A 15,845-nucleotide genomic window follows, 5' to 3' on the forward strand; every position below is an offset into this window, starting at 1 on the left:
CCCAAGGCAAACACATACCAATTTACCCTCAATTTTTAACAAAATCAAAACAACCAACTGTAATAATTTACTGCTTACTCTACAGCCATTGGCCTTCCCCATGGTCTTATCTGAGGCTTTAAAGACAAGCTCTGTATAAGGCACAGCCAAGTATCTTTCCCATTTCCCCAGTGTCCATTTTCACCCTGACATCTAGAGATAGAGTCTTGATTTCCCTACACCCTCAGAGGCCCTCTAACTTTCCCTGAATTGATCACATCCTTAGCTAGTTTATTTGAGATAGAGGCAAACTCACTGTAATCCAATCCTTAGGGAAACCCCTAGATTGGTTTTTGTTTTTGTTTTTGTGTGTTTTTTGTTTTGTTTTTTTTTTAATGGCTGGCAAGGCTCTGGCTTCTCTCCAGTTCCTCAAAGCAGTAACCTCCTCTCATGATAAAACTGTACCCACTTGCTAGAAACTCAACAACTTTGTTCTTCCCTTTCTTCATAGCTCCCAGATGGCCACCAGCTGGTCTGGGCTATTTCTTGCATTCTAATCCCTTTATCCGTCCTCCCGGTTTTCTTTTTGATCTCCGTGTCTTGCCCCTCCTCCTTCTAACAGCCACCATACTATTATAACCCTCTTTGGAAGCACCTATTTTTTAAGAGAATTTGAGGACTTTTTGGAGCATTACCTCTTTTTTTTTTTCTTTTGTATTATAAGGAAAACCAGCTGCAGGGGGATGTAGGAAGAAAAGCTATCTCCTAAAGGAGAACAATAACCTACTGTGAGAAAGGGGTCAGAGCAGACTATGTTCCCGACAAGGCTACAGGAGGACAAATGAACCCAGAATGTTCCAGAAGCCACACCTCGGTCTTCTAGCCATGCTCAGCACTCTTCGTGGGCATGGTGAGGTGTCTGTTCCCCTCCCTGGCTTTCTCACCAGCTGACCAGGGCGATGGATAAATGCACCATTTGTTCTTGTTTGAGTGCTTTTCTGTTCTAACCCCCTCACAGCCAGAGAGTATCGCCCCGTATCCCCAGTTGTTTGCAATATGGAGCTTTGACTGATTCACAAGGTTATAGCTAGAAGACTGTCTGAAATAACACACTGAAGAAGTCAAACTAAGGTGTCTGTGTCTTCATCTGTGTTTGTCAGGCCTGTGAGTGTCATGTTATATGCATCTGAGGCAGCATTTCTGTGAGGTGCTGGTGAGGCGTCCACGGTGACGAGTCTGTGTGAGTCTGTCTGTAGGGGTGGTACTGCCCGTGCAGGGCGAGCATGGACATATCTGCATGCCGGGCTTGTGTCTATATCCGTGTACACACAAGGACCTGTGCAGGGTGCCTGTGTGCGTGTGTGTGTGTGCATGCACAAGATCCATGTCTGATTGTGTGCATGAACAGGATTTGCGCATGACTGCACATGTGTGCACGTACAAGATCTGTGAGTGTGACTGCATGTGCACAGGCTACTTGTGTGTAATGGCATAGGGGATCGAGGTGTGATAGTGACTGTGTGCTGTCCATCTGGATCTGCAGATGGTGCTTGGGGGTGACCACGCTATGCCTATGTGGGTGTCAGAGGGTAACATGTGCTGTTTTGTAGGGTGTCTGTGAGTGTCTGTGTTGGGAGATTGTGGGGTGAAATCAGGAGATGCATTTGGGCAAGAGTCACAAAGGAAGTCTGTGGAGGACATGTGGAGGGGGGTCTGCAAGAGTTCGGAGGGTATATTTTGAGATGTTTGTGGAGGACACTGGGGGTGTTAGTAAAAGTGTCAATGTGGTGACAGTGGGGTATGTGTGGGGCTGTGGGGCATGACTGCAGCATATCTATGTGGCGTCTGTGGGGGTGCATGTGAGTATGGAGGATATTTCATTTGGGAGCACGTAGGCGTATTTGTGGGTGAGTCTGTGAAGAGTCTGTACATCTGCCTTTGGGGATATCTGGGGGGGGGTGTCTGTAGGCAAGTTTCTGTGGAGGTGGGATGGGTGTGGGGGTGCAGATCTGTGCACCTCTGTCCATGAGTGGGTGGGTCTGTGGAGATGCAGCAACGGCCTCAAAACCTTCCCACAGAAGTGCACTTGGCCTTGCCTTAGTGCCTCACTGTCCCCAGAGAGTGACTGTGACAGGCCGAGTTCCCCACAGCACACAGCTCTGTCTGTGGGACCCCTGGTCACCAGCAGTGATTTGCTATCAACTCTCCTGCACACCGCAAGTCACTGAGGCCACAACCTGACTCAGGTGTTACCTCCCTCCCACGGGGACCAGGTGCGGGCTCCTGCTCTGTCCTGTGGGGCAGACATCACTGGGTGGCCCTCACCCCATTCTCAGGGCACCCACCAACATACCTGGCGGGCCTCAGCTAACACAAGCACGCACACCTTGTCGTCCCGGGGACCACCCGGAGAGACAGAAGAGGGAGCGTGTCCAGCACCCGTCCACCCAGCCAGCTTCCAAAAATGATGTCACAGAGCACAGGACACTGGATTTCCATCCACTTCTCTCCAAAGGGAATCATTGGTTCCGCCTAAAAAGGAGTGTCCTACCAAGATGGTGCTTTTCACTTTATCCAGCCAGCTGGCCACTCACCAGGGCTACAACCATTCAGAGGAGGCCATTGTTGGCAGTGTGGCATTTATAGTTCCCAGGTGCCATGTTGGAGTTCAGCATTAGCAACGAAGTCCTATCAGTGGCTCCATGATGTGGCTTGTAGCTGCTCCCAGGTTTACCAATGGCGAAAGAAAGGCAGAGGGAGGCCACACCCCTGCATGAGCTCCTTCAGGGCCCAGAGATGCCCCACTAGCCTGGGCCCCACCAACCCTTCTTCCGCAAGCCTGCCAAGGAGCTCCTGGGTCACTCCAGCTACAGTGGCTACCGTTCCAGAAGGGAACCCAGGGGACCCAAGCAAGAGCAAAAGCTCGCAAGAGGCCAGGTGTATTTACCTAGAGGTCCTGAGCAGGACACCTGTGCTTATGATGAGGGGCATTAAATGCTCTTTAAGTAGAGCTCTCGGGTGCCACCACAGAGGGATTTTAGCCACCTATTTCTTTTGTCTGAAGAAAGATATTTTACTAATTTCAAAGCCAAAGTCTGGGGGCATTCATTTCCAACGTACCCCTTCCTACTCATGTTATTTTTCTTTAATGCCTATTTATTTATTTATTTATTTATTTAGAGAGAGGCGAGGGAGGGGCAGAGAGAGAGGGAGATAGAAAATCCGCAAAGTCAGCGAAGAGCCTGATGTGGGGCTTGAACTCACAAACTGTGAGATCATGACCTGAGCTGAAGTCAAAAGTCGGACACCTAACAGATGGAGCCACCCAGGCGACCCCCCCATCACCTTCGATGAAACTTCTCCAGTTTTATCTAAGCACCACAGGTGGTCATTCCTTCACCTTTTTGTCCAGCTGACACATGAGGGCTTTTGTCCCTTGGCAGGTGCTGAGATGCGACCTGAGCCCCGACCCCAGGATACCTTCCTTCGTTGCCTCTCAGTCAGATGAGCCCGGTGATGGGGCGCCTGGGTGGCTTAGTCGGTTAAGCGTCTGACTTTCGCCTAGGTCATGATCTNCACACCTGAATTACCTCATTCAGATTGCAAAATCCCTCTGGGAGTGAAGGGAGATAGGTACAGAGGAGGGAAGGGGAGTAGAGATTGCTGTCTTCAGGTTATGCAAGAGGACACGGGAGCAGAGGTAAGTATCTGACGACAGCCACACTGCAGGGAACAGAGACAGGGACCAGAGCTGAGGGCTGGCATCTCTCATGCCGTCAGTCTCCTTCCCCAGCTACCACATCTAGATGACAGGTGGGTCCTCTCTAACAGCATCCATTCTATTGAAAGATGAGGCATCGCTCTACAGCCTCACAACTGGGTGGTGGGGGAGAAAGCCCTAGGGGCGCGCAGACAATGAATATTACAGGAGGGCTGGGTGCAGTGATCAGGCAGACTCTGGAAGGTGGGACAGACACTGAGGTGGGAGAGGAATTTGAAAAGCCAGGACAGAGGGAAGGGCCCCTTCCAAGTGTGCAGTTTGTAAGCCAAGATGTGGAGGAAGGCAGGGTCCTAAAGATGGCCCACCTTAGAGCATGTGAGGAGAGCCTGTCAGCAGGCCGGGCAGGGCAAAGAGGAATGGAAAGAAGGGGCAAATAGGAGAGGGAAGAGAAGAGACTTCCCTGGGAGGGATGGGGATTCCGTGCTCCCAGAGAATATGTCACAGATCATATGTCATAAGATCATATGTCACGGGAGACACATGATGCGTTGGGTGTGGGTACTCTCAGTATCTGTGGCAAAGACTGGCTAGTCATTCACCATATGCACTTCCCTCTTGGTGACTGTTCATCTGTCCCAGCTGCCACTACATTTAAGTTGACAGCGTGACTGACTTCCGGAACATGGGCCGAAATGATCCATTGCAGTTCTGGGCATGGTCCCCAAATCCTCCTGTGTGGTCGTTCACTCATCTACCTTCCTTAATATGCCGCCCAGGTATAGGGAGCCCAAGGCCCTAAGGAATCACCACACCAAGGCCACACACCACATGCATACAGTGAACTGTTGGGTGAGCAGGAAACAAATTTCTCTTGTGAGAAGCCATCAAATTCGAGGCATTGGTTGTTGCAGCAGCTCACCTACCTAATGCAGACTGGTGATGTCTCATCTGATCCTCCAGAAACTGTGTGCTGAATTAACATGTTCATCCTGACTTTGTCCATGACGAGTTTTGGTTTCACTGCTCCCTACCCTGAACCAAGCAGAATGACTGGATATACCCTCAGAAAACATTTGAGTCAAGGAATTAACGTCCCAACTTCGGAGGTCCATAGTGGTCTTGTAGCCACAATAGGGGCGTGTTGGAATGGGAAAACAAATCTATCAGGGAGTGGGAAAGGAAAGGAAAAAGCTAGTTCAACTCCTAAGCTATTGTGAGAACATTATTCTTTTATCCTAAGGCAGTCATTACATAAAGAGGCTATGTCCTTGCTTAAAAATGTATTATCCCCTTCTTTTGAAATTAGATTTAGAACTTCAATATTTACCTTAATAGCTCACCTACCGAAGCCAGTGACAGAACGTTCACACATCCCTGCAACACAGTTTTAAAAAGAAAAGAAAAATAAATTCTCTTCAGAAGAGCCAACACATTCCATTTATTTCCCAGGTTCTAATAGCGTGTGCACTCTTGGCAGAATCAACAAGCAATGTTTTTCCAGCAAAAAGGGAGTAGCTAGTTTTTCAGGCTTCTCTGTTTCTCTCGGAGCAGATGGGCTTTCCTATTTAGCAGGTGGAGCTGCCATAACCTTGAATGGGACATGCGCTCGGCCAGACTGCACCGTCCAAATGCCCAGACCTAGATCATGGGGGGAGGTCCCTGTTGTGTGTGACTGTGCAAGAGGACCTTGATCATTCCAGGACATTTCTCATAGTGACCTGTACTTGGAACTACATTTGATAGAGTGAAAATCACTGGTACAATACCAGGTGTGGCAGGAGCAAAACTTGCCCTCTCTGGTGTGAACTAAGTACCGTTGGTTTGTTGAGGAGAGCTGGCTACAGTATTTTCCAGTATCGATGTGACTCAAGAAATCTCCTCCAAAAAGTAGCCCGTGCCTCGCCTGCATTCTTTCATTATGTCTTCACAATAATCCTGTGGCACAGGTCCTTTGATTATTTCCATCATATAGACTGAGGCAGAAAGAGGTGGAATGGTGTACTTAGGGGACCAGAGGTCCTAAGCGGCATTGGCACTGGACTTGCTAAATTTCATGCAGTCTCTGAGCTCAGGAGACTCAGCAGTGAAACCAGCTATGGTCTTAATTGGGTTTGCAGTATATGGAGTGACAGGTAATGTTATTTTTACTCAGCCTGGCTACAATCTCTAGAAATCTCTGGTCAACCACTGCGCTGTTCTTTTAACCTTAATGTGACATTTCCCCCCCACCCCAATTCTGTGATGTGTGTCTTATGTAATATTTTTCCAGCTCATAATCTACTAATGAGAATTACATCCACGTCCTTGGGTTCTGTCACTTTCCGTGCAAATACATGACCATTTAGAACCTCATCTTATTTCAAGAAACCACCGTATACTGTTCCCCTCTCTCCACATTTCTCCCAGTTAATATGTCATGTTCGGACTCCGCACCCCCTCCTGAGAGCCCTGCAATCTGTCTCCCTGTTCCTCCACTCACATTTTTCTCACCACTGTTTCCATTTCTAATACATTGAATGGAATTTTCCCGGTCTCTCATCTTCCTCAGTCTCCCTGGGTGTTCAGCTGCTAACCAGCTCTTTCTTCTTGGACATTTCTTCTTGCCTCCTGCTGGGACCTCGTCCCTCTTGGCAACTTCCTTGCACCTGATAGGACTCCAAGCCAGCTTCACAATTGCACTGTGCTGCACACTCCTGTATTTGTTTCTTTTCGTCCCCACAAAGGATTTGATGGCCAAGATCACTTATTGTACTATTTTGTGGCTCTTCCAATGGGCCTAGCTAAGGGCTGAGCAGATGATATTTAATTTAATTAACACTCCCGTACTCTGGCTTCCAGACTTAATGATACCGCAACCCTAATTAAGTTTAGCAGTTGATGAAGCCAGTGGTCATATCAGGATCATTTGCCTGATAAATAACAGATCATAATCCGTTCCAGGCCAAAATGACCAGTGACATCCTGACAATAAACTGCTTCACTTCGGGGGCACCTTTTGTCTTTTCTTTTCCTTTCTTTTTTTTTTTTTTTACCATTTCCTTTAGACAAAAAAAAGGAAACCAAGGTAAAAACAACAACAACAACAACACCCAAGAGCTTATTGCTGATTTGAAATCATTTTGCTTCCAAGTCTTATCAAACCACCTCAAATGCTTTGTTGACATTATCTGCTAACTACTGTAATCCATCTTCCCAAATGGAGAAAGGCTCCGGGCTGTCAAACAGGGCTGCCAAACAAGACCGTCAGTGCAAAGATCTGAGGTCACCCCCCGACTGTTGCTTAGAGCACGCACCACCAGGCCAGCTGTCTGCGCAGGGCCTCTGGGCCGCTTCGAAAGGGTAATATTTACAGTGTCAGATAGCTGGGCGCTGTGGAGCTTAATGGGATTCTTAATAAAGGCAGCTTTCATTAAGAGAGGGAGCATAGGAAAGGTGCCCTTGCTTTTGAGAAAAGGACGACCCGGCACAAGACGGATGCTCCTTCTCTGTTTGGAAATCATGTGGGTCAAGTGCCTTGTCATGCATTAACAGCCTTTTTAAGTTCCTGGCAGATTGAGAGGACTGGCTTAGATAAATGAAGGAAAAGGAATCACGCGATCTGTCTTGGTAGCATAAACGCTGAGACACAGCAGCTGCATTTAAACAGAGCAATTTGCTAAATGAGTGGTTGGCTACGTTCCAGATGGCCAATGTGACACGGGGCTTGGATGAATCCTTTATTCAATCATGCATCTGTCTAGACTGAGGCAGGAAAGGCCAGGTTATCACCCCTGCACCAGCCGCCTGCAGCCGCAGCCGTGGCAGCTCTGAACCCTTTACATAAACCCGGCTCCGTCTCGCTGGTGAGGCAGCTTGGCCAGAGACCAGCTGGGGAGGATGGAGCAGCATGGCGTGCGGGGAGCTTCTGGGAAAGCCAGCTTCTCCACTGAAGGATGGCCAGCTGGGAATCGGGGTGCCTATCTACCTACTTCGCCCGCCTACCGGGGATTCTCAGCCAGGTGATCTTAACAGGAAGAAGCAGTAAAGCTTAGAAAGCACAAATGTTGGTTGGGTTCTATGTGTTTCCTTTACATGCACATTTAAATCCTTTCACACGTGTTTCGTCTTGATTCTTCTAGCTTGGTTGTAAAATTCCCAAGGCAAAGAATATCCTTCGCTTTGACCTGTGACCCCACTCGGCTTCCCCTTCTCTCCGCCTCTGACACTTGTTTCAGTCCTGACCCAAGCACCTCTTTAGAGATGATATCAGAAATATTGGCTGGCGAGGCCGGGGGGTAGACCAGATGATCACTCAGTCCCGGGGCCTCTGGGTCTATGACACACGTTGACTGACTGATGTTAACTAGATCAGGTGAAACAGGGCCACTTGATGGGCAGCTTGCCCAACTTTAATAAAATAGGCAAGCATCTAACTTCATTGGGCTGTTATGGGAAAGGCAGCTCTACTGACCTATTTCTCTCTGGTAAGTTATACCACAAGCCTATTTAATTTTTATTATTGTATTGAAAGTTTCCACGGTGACGGTTTCACTATGTTCCTTAGCAAGCTATTTGAGTTTCATGGCTAGAATGTTCTGACTGGTTAGTAAACAAGCCTCCCCACTCTACCCTGCCTCCCCCGCCCCAAGCCTCTGGGACTCCACTCTGAACAGCAACAGGGACAGCGGCTTCCTCTTACTTCTGACTCAGGAGGAAAAGTTTAACCTGATGAATCATCAGCACTTCCTGTGACTTTCTGAGGAAAACTACAGTTTGCTGAGGAAGAACTCTGAAGCACTTCACTTCCTCCTGTTTCTGAGCTACACAGGGTGGAAAAATTTGAGTCCTGCTCTGTGCCCATCTACCATAGCTTTCTCACCAACATTTTTCTCTCTTGGAAGTTTCTGATCATCGGGGCTACACTGACCCTACATTTAGCCTGAAATAAATGAATCAAATGAACAAGGCTGTCCCACAGGAGGATCTAGCATTCTTCCTCTGCCTGTCTGGCCCAGATGCCGTGTCTTTTGTAACCATTTGAACCCCATTTCCTCATCTGTACCACAAAGTACAGAAAATGATTTGTGGGGCAATTTTTTTTTTAAATTCTTCCAAGATAGTATATAATCAGCATCACTCTAGATGCATAGGTGAGAAGCTAATGCATACACAAGAAAGGCATTTGGGCATGGTTGCCCTAGACTATATCAGTGGAGGGCTTTATTCTAGAATCTAGAATATTCTAGTAGTAGGTATGCCAAAAGTTCAGAGCAATGAATTCCCTGAACTCGGAGATAATTACAAGGCCGTTCAAGTCCTTGCAATGAGGAAAAAGCTCAGAAAGGGTATAAAAGTAGATTATTGATCGTAAGAAACAGCTTTCTTAATTTAAGGAATGCAAATAACACTGATGAATATTATCAAGTGATCTTTAAGTGCATAAGCTTGGGCTAGATGCAACAATCGAAAGAAGTCCAAGGACAATCAAGAGAGACTTGGTAGTATGATGCTGGTGAACCAAGTCCCCCTTGCCTTTGTCAGCAGATTGCAAATGTAGCTTCCCTTATGCTGAGTGTGACTGGGTCCTCAACTGCAGGTCCTCAATATGTGACCTCCAAGAAGGATACAAGTTGTGACCTTGACGCCGGCCAGAGGGATGATTGGGTGACAAATCTGGCCAGTGCTTCTGCTTTATAATAAACGCATTTCTCTCTCAGGTACAACTGGTGGCTTTGCTAGATGGCAACACGAACTCTTTAGTGCTACATCCACTGTAAGCCTTCTTCTAGCCTAAAGAAAAATTTGGGTTTTTTTTAAATAAACATCAAACGAGGACTCAGACATTTTTTTAAATGTCATGGCTTTTTAACATTCAAATATAGCTCCACAAAGAGCCCTCCACGATTGACATTTTATCTTATTAAAGTGCTGTTAATTAAGAACCTGAGCCACTAGCAACAGCGACTAAATCAACAGACTCCGGCAAACTATTCCTGACATAAAATGCAACTCTGATTTGCTCAGAAGCTACATCAAAGGACCACAGTAAATCGGCTCCTTCGCATCTAGTCCACTAGGGGGCAGTAAATGATCGAGTTTCCAGCAGGCGGCTGCACTGCCTGTTGGTTGCTATATATACACCTGAAGTGTGGCAGGCCTTTTACACAAAGTGAGCAGCGCCGAGGCAATGACAGGTGTGGGGAGCAGCCAGTTATTGCTACCAGCACAGTCTGTCAGAAGGATGAAGTGAAATGAATCATTTGCATTTTTACCAATGAACCTGCGTTATAATGAACAGGCAGCGTCGCCCGGATCGGCCCTGGCTTCACCTTCCTGGCTTTTCCACCGGACCGCACCCGGGACTGCAGCAAGGAGACAGGCAGAGCCTGGGAGCCCTATTTACCAGGCGCCGTGGGGACCACAAGGCACCACTGCCCCGCGGCCGGGGAGGGGGTGGGGTGCTTCCCTCTTCCATTCCATTTCCGTTGCCAGTGTCCAACTGAGGGATTCCAAGCCCGGGAGAAGCCGTGCAGCATAAATCCAGGGACACCACTCACCTCCTAGTCCGTGTGAATGGCGCCCCCTACAGTTGGGCAGAGCGCAGATCATTCCCCGCCCCCACCATGTGGGGGCTCGGGGCTGTGGGTCTCCGCACAAGGGCCCATCTGCTCTCTTCCTTGCTCCTCATTTCTAAAAATCTGCACTCAAAGGCTTTAGGGAAAAGTAGAGACTAAGACAACGCCTGAGCAAAATGAGGACCTCTTGGATTTCGGTGTCCACAATGACCCCATCCTCCTTCTGCCTTTATCCGGCTTCCTCTAGTCCATTCAGGATCTCTGCCCTTGCTAACACTTCCTTCCCAGGACACTGGACTTCAGTTGTGTTTATGGCACGCTGTCTCCTCTCCCCTGGGAATCCGCATTTAAACCTTATCTCTAACTGTCAAACAAAATACAGAGAAAGGAATCCTCCCTCCTGCCCCTGATTAGCAAGAGCCTCAGGTGCCTCCTGGGAGACCAGCCAGCTGTGCCACTGCCCACTGTTGCTCCGATATTAATGCTTTCAGGGTGACTCCCTCATTCCAGGAAAAATGAACCTGGAACATCCCCTCTGTCATACACGAAAGTCAGTAAGGCATAGTGGTTAGACACACACACTTGGAGCAAACTGCGTGGGTTCAAATCCCAGCCTGTCACCTCCCGGTACCATATACTTTTAAAAACAGCATGACTGCTTTGCGCCTCAGTTTCTCCATTCTCACAAACGGCAGCCATGACATGACCTTGTGGTTTTAATTGAATGGATCTAGTGGAAGGCACTGCGCACACCACCAGGCATGTGGGTGCGTGCTTCATATATGTTACCTTTTAGTGTTTTATTTGACATAGTGCTGTATTTCCTATTCATTTTGTCTCAGCTTTGAGACAGGGACACTCCTACCCTCCTTTCTCCCCCAGTTTTCTGGCCTCCAAATAAGTGCCTGCTGCTCTCCTTCCACCCCTACCCCTGCGCCCACCCCACCTACCTTATCATCGCCGTAGAGAATCAGGCACTTGTCAGGATCCTCATAACTGAAGAAGAGAATGCAAAGAGAAAACATCTTCAGACACCAAGAACAAGCCCGGGGGTGGGGGGTAGAGTCTGACAAATGTCCTTTATGTCATGCCCGTGTTCTATTTGTAGAACCGTCTCGGAAATAGGCACTTGTTTACTTGCCTAGATCAGAAGTGATTTCAGACTCTCTTCATTTAATCGTCTGCTTCCGCCACGCAGCTTCATAATTAAAATGAGAAACTTATTTATAAAGCCGGTGCCGGAGCCGAGAGAGAACCGTGAGGAGGTGCTCCTCTGTGAGGCTGACTCTAAACCATGTGGCCAGCCTGGAGGGAGTGGCAGGGACATCTCAGATGGGAGGGATCCCTCTTGTCAGGTGAGAGCTGGGGGGAGTGTGGGGAGGACGAGTGGCTCCCCAGCCCAAGTGTGTAAGATGGAAAGTGAGGGCATTCCTTTGAAAGAGAGGCCAGATTCTTATGGGGGAATGTGATAACTCCCGCCTTGGGTAGACGGCTGGCTCCCAGGATTTGGGCGAGCACTGGCCGGTGCCAGGACTGCCCCCTGGAGGAAGGCTTGAGCACAGGTGGCTTTGGCAGGAGGGGCGGGCATGGCAGGGAGGAGGGATGAAGAGGCTGAAGGAGTAGAGGAGGAGGTGGTGAGGAGAGTGGGCAACAAAGTAGCCAGACCCTGAGTGTGCAACCTTTTTCTGTGACCCATCGAATCTTCAGTTTTGTCCACAAAAATCACAAAATGCTTGGTGCAGTCAGATTTCTTGTCAAAGCCAGTGAAGTCGCTGTGCGGCCACAAGAGGTGGGTCCTCACCCACGTCTGGAAACAGCAAAGTCCCAGCTGCAAGGCTTGTTTGACCTTACGTGGCCACATTAGCTCTGGTGAACAGTTCATCACTTTATATTAGGTTTATTGACTGTTCTTCTATTCCCAAAGACAAGAAAGGACCTACTAGAGGCATTTCTCTCAGTGTCAGGACCAGAAATCCACCGGTCTATTAAACACTTTAATTGTTATCTTATAGATGCTATGATGCTGGCCATGGATGTTGTTTCCTTCCTTTTTTCTGATTTCTAGGAAGTTTAAAAAGAAACATATTACTCATTTCTAAATATTGTTTGGGGTGTCATGGAGTATATTTTCTTCACTGATGTTATCTTTCTATACACATTTTTTGTCTTTACCCTCATTCACATAAACGCATGCATATTATCTTTTATTTTATTCTGTACTCATTGCTAGAAGCATTCCCAAGTCCTCTTTTTAGACAACGTGGTTATTAATACACAAAAACACCAATAAGTGCATTTTTGTCTCTCCTGAAAGTTTTTAGTAAAAGAACTGTTCTGCGAGTTTTGTAGTCAAATCTTTTGTTCATCTTTTCTCGACTGCTATCTCTTGAGTCCTGCTTTTGCAAAAGACTTTTTTAACCCCAATTATTATTAAGATAGTCTCTTATATTTTCTCCTAGTATCCATTTCAAAAATATTTAGATCTTTATCTGGCATTAATTTTTATGTATACTGTGATACAAAGACTTAATTTTTTTCTGCTAAATATACAGCCAACAGTTATTTGTTAGACTTTTCTTCCACTAATTTGAAATACCTGGCTTAACAAATACTACTTTCCATTTAAACATAGGTCTATCATCAATCTTTTTGTCTCTTCTTTACACCAGCATCTTATCTCTTTCATTTACTGTAATTTAATAGCATGCTTTAATATCAGATAGCTCAAGTTCTTCCTCGCCATCCTTTTTCAACATTTCTTGGCCATTTCCCCATATGTACTCTTCCAGATGAACTTTAGAATCAACTTGTTGAGCTCCAAAACAATCTCATAGAGATTTTGATAGGAATTCCACTGAATTTGACATTTAACTTGGGGAGAGGTGACATCTTCACAATATTGAATTTTCCGATCCAGGAACATAGTCACTTCCCATTTATTTGGGCTTTCTTTCACGTCTTCAGAAAGGTTATCTCTCTATTTCAACATTTCTTGTTAAGGTTATTTCTGGGAATATTCAATTATGTACCAGTCAATTTCTTCCTCAGAGAAGAAGTGAGAAAAACAGTAAGGAGTCAAGTTCCCCATGGCCAGGCATTCCTGTTATGCAGCCATATTCACTGCAAAGACTCGACATACCTTTTCCTAGCAATCAGCCCACATACAACACTGAAAGTACTAAGAACGGTTGGTGAGTTAAGTAAATTATTAAAAAAAAAAAAAAAGAAAGAAAGTAATGCATATCTCTCAAGAAGACAAAGATCTGAGGTTTTCTACTAAGCTATCAAAAAGACCTGTTTGGACCAAAAGAAAATTTCCCTTTATCTCATAGAAAATTTAAAATATAGAATTTGACTCCTTGCATATTGTCATTCTCCCCAACACTACTCTTTCCATAATTCTTGGGAGATAGTATCAATCATAAACCCTCCACCCAGCCTACTGATTTCTCATGCCCTTACAATGGTTTTGTCTTTTACCATGTTGCAGCCACTCACCGCCACAGTCAAACCCTCGATTTAGTCATGACTAATAACTGCAACCCTCCAGAATCTCAATATCAAACATTCTACCTCCAGTCTTTTCAGCCTGTTCACACAATACTCTGGCTCTAACTCCAGGACTTCCAACCCCATGATCCTAACACATTTTCACTGTCTTTCATGCCTCATTTGCCTTCATATGTGGCTTAGATTCCATGGTCAGTTATAACCACTTCCTCATGTGTGTGCCATCAACTTTCTCTTGTATTGTTCTTTTTTGGAACAAGCACACCCCTGATTTGGTTTGACTTTTCCCCACCCCGTGCATGAGTATGTGGCTGGAGACAAAACACACAACTGTGCTGAGTGGTCTGACTTCAGCTTCATGACCACAAACCACAAGTAAGCGCCTAGTGCTTCCTGGCAGCCCTCTCCCACTCTCTAGGACCATTTCCCACTTCCTCCTTTGTCTGAAAATCTCCCACACCGCCTCCCCATTCCCATTCTCAGATCCAGATCTTGCTTTCTAAGTCACTGAGAAAATGGAAACCCTTAAAAGAGACCTCCAGGGGCACCTGAGTGGCTCAGTCGGTTAAGTGTCCGACTTCAGCTCAGGTCATGATCTCGCAATTTGTTGGGTTCAAGCCCTGCATCAGGCTCTGTGCTGACAGCTCAGAGCCTGGAGCCTGCTTCAGAGTCTGTGTCTCCCCTTCTCTCTGCCCCTCCCCTCTGCATGCTCTGTCTCTTTGTTTCTCAATAATAAGTGTATGTTAAAAAAATTTTTTTTTAAAAGAGAGAGAGAGAGAGATCTCCACCATATCCCACCACATATGCATACATTCACCTGCACCCAGGGCCACCTCCTCAGCTTTCTCTTGGGTCTCACTGACGAACTTCCAGCTCCTAACGGAAGTCAGACCCTCACATGCGCCCTGGACCCCACCCTCTCTTGCCTACCCAAGGCTATCGTTCAGCATTTCCCCTCATTCTCTCCTGCTTTATGAATGTTCTGGATCAGCACACAAACATATTCTCATTTCTCTCATTGCGGAAAATCAGTCTTGATCCCCCGGTGCCTCCAACTATCACCCCAATTTTCTCCTTCCCTTTGCAGAAGAGTTACTTGAGACAAGGGTTCATACTGCTGCCTCAGTTTCTTTTCTTGTTCCCACGTGAAGGCATTCCCATCAGGCTTTCACCCCACCTCGCACAAAACCGCAGTGAGCCCCAGTGGAAATTCCAGGTCCTCATGTTTCCAGCAGCTGCACTTGACACTGGTCACCCCAGGTTTGAATGCCCCCGACTTGGGCCTCGCTACCTGCACACTTATCAGCCTAAGGGCTTTGCCTCCATCTCTTTATGTGAATGACCCCAACTCTGCACAACATGCACACTTGTGACCACCCTGAATTTCTGATCTTTTTATCTTCACAGCACTTCCCACTCTGTAGTGTCCTACAGACTCATATACTGACTATTTATTGACTAAAAGCCCGGCTCTGCTAGGGCAAGGGTTCTTGCCTGTTTTCTTCACTAACATGCCCTAACTGCCCAGCACAGTGTTGGGCCCATAACAAGCTACACCGATCTTCATTGCTGATGCAGTCATACACCTGCAGGCATGTCCCACCACACAGCTGCTGGCCTTGCCCGGAAACTTCATGGCTCACGGTTGTTCTGCCTTCAAGTCCATCCTCCACTGGCACCTGATGAGCTCTGCTCTTCTAGTCCCTTCTGTGCTACATTTCATCTCTTTAGTCCTTATTCCCTAACATCCTACTCACTGGTTTCGCATATTGCTATCTCTTCCACTAGAATGGAAGTTCCTTGAGAGCATAGCTTTCACCTGTCTCTTTCACTGCCATATCCCCAGCACCCCAAACAGTGCCTGGCATATATCTTTGGAAGCACTTACTTAGAAAGCATCCTTTATAAAGTTCTCTGTGATCCACTTGCACCCTCACCATCATGGGCATGGACTGGAAGACAGTCCAGCACCAGCTGGACACACTATGTCTGGCCTGCACACCGCACCAATTTCTTGGGGTGGTCCTCATTCACCCTTGGCTGCTTAGCCTCCAAGCCCCATGCCATCACCAGCCTCAGCC

At 47.0% G+C, this 15,845-nt stretch overlaps 1 protein-coding gene across 1 annotated transcript in view; it reads right to left on the bottom strand.

Annotated features, from left to right (window-relative positions):
- Positions 1-15,845, bottom strand: part of LOC144216093 (cilia- and flagella-associated protein 337-like) — a 115,554-nt gene that overhangs the window by 63,195 nt on the left and 36,514 nt on the right. Inside the window, exons 8-9 of the mRNA XM_077745372.1 lie at positions 11,205-11,250; positions 5,028-5,074 (exon numbers count right to left, since the gene is read on the bottom strand). Coding sequence (XP_077601498.1) covers positions 5,028-5,074; positions 11,205-11,250 — 93 coding nt within the window. The remainder of the gene's footprint in view (positions 1-5,027; positions 5,075-11,204; positions 11,251-15,845) is intronic.

This window comes from Crocuta crocuta, unplaced genomic scaffold (genome assembly GCF_008692635.1).
Source record: "Crocuta crocuta isolate KB4526 unplaced genomic scaffold, BGI_CrCroc_1.0 scaffold258, whole genome shotgun sequence".
Classification (NCBI taxonomy): domain Eukaryota; kingdom Metazoa; phylum Chordata; class Mammalia; order Carnivora; family Hyaenidae; genus Crocuta; species Crocuta crocuta.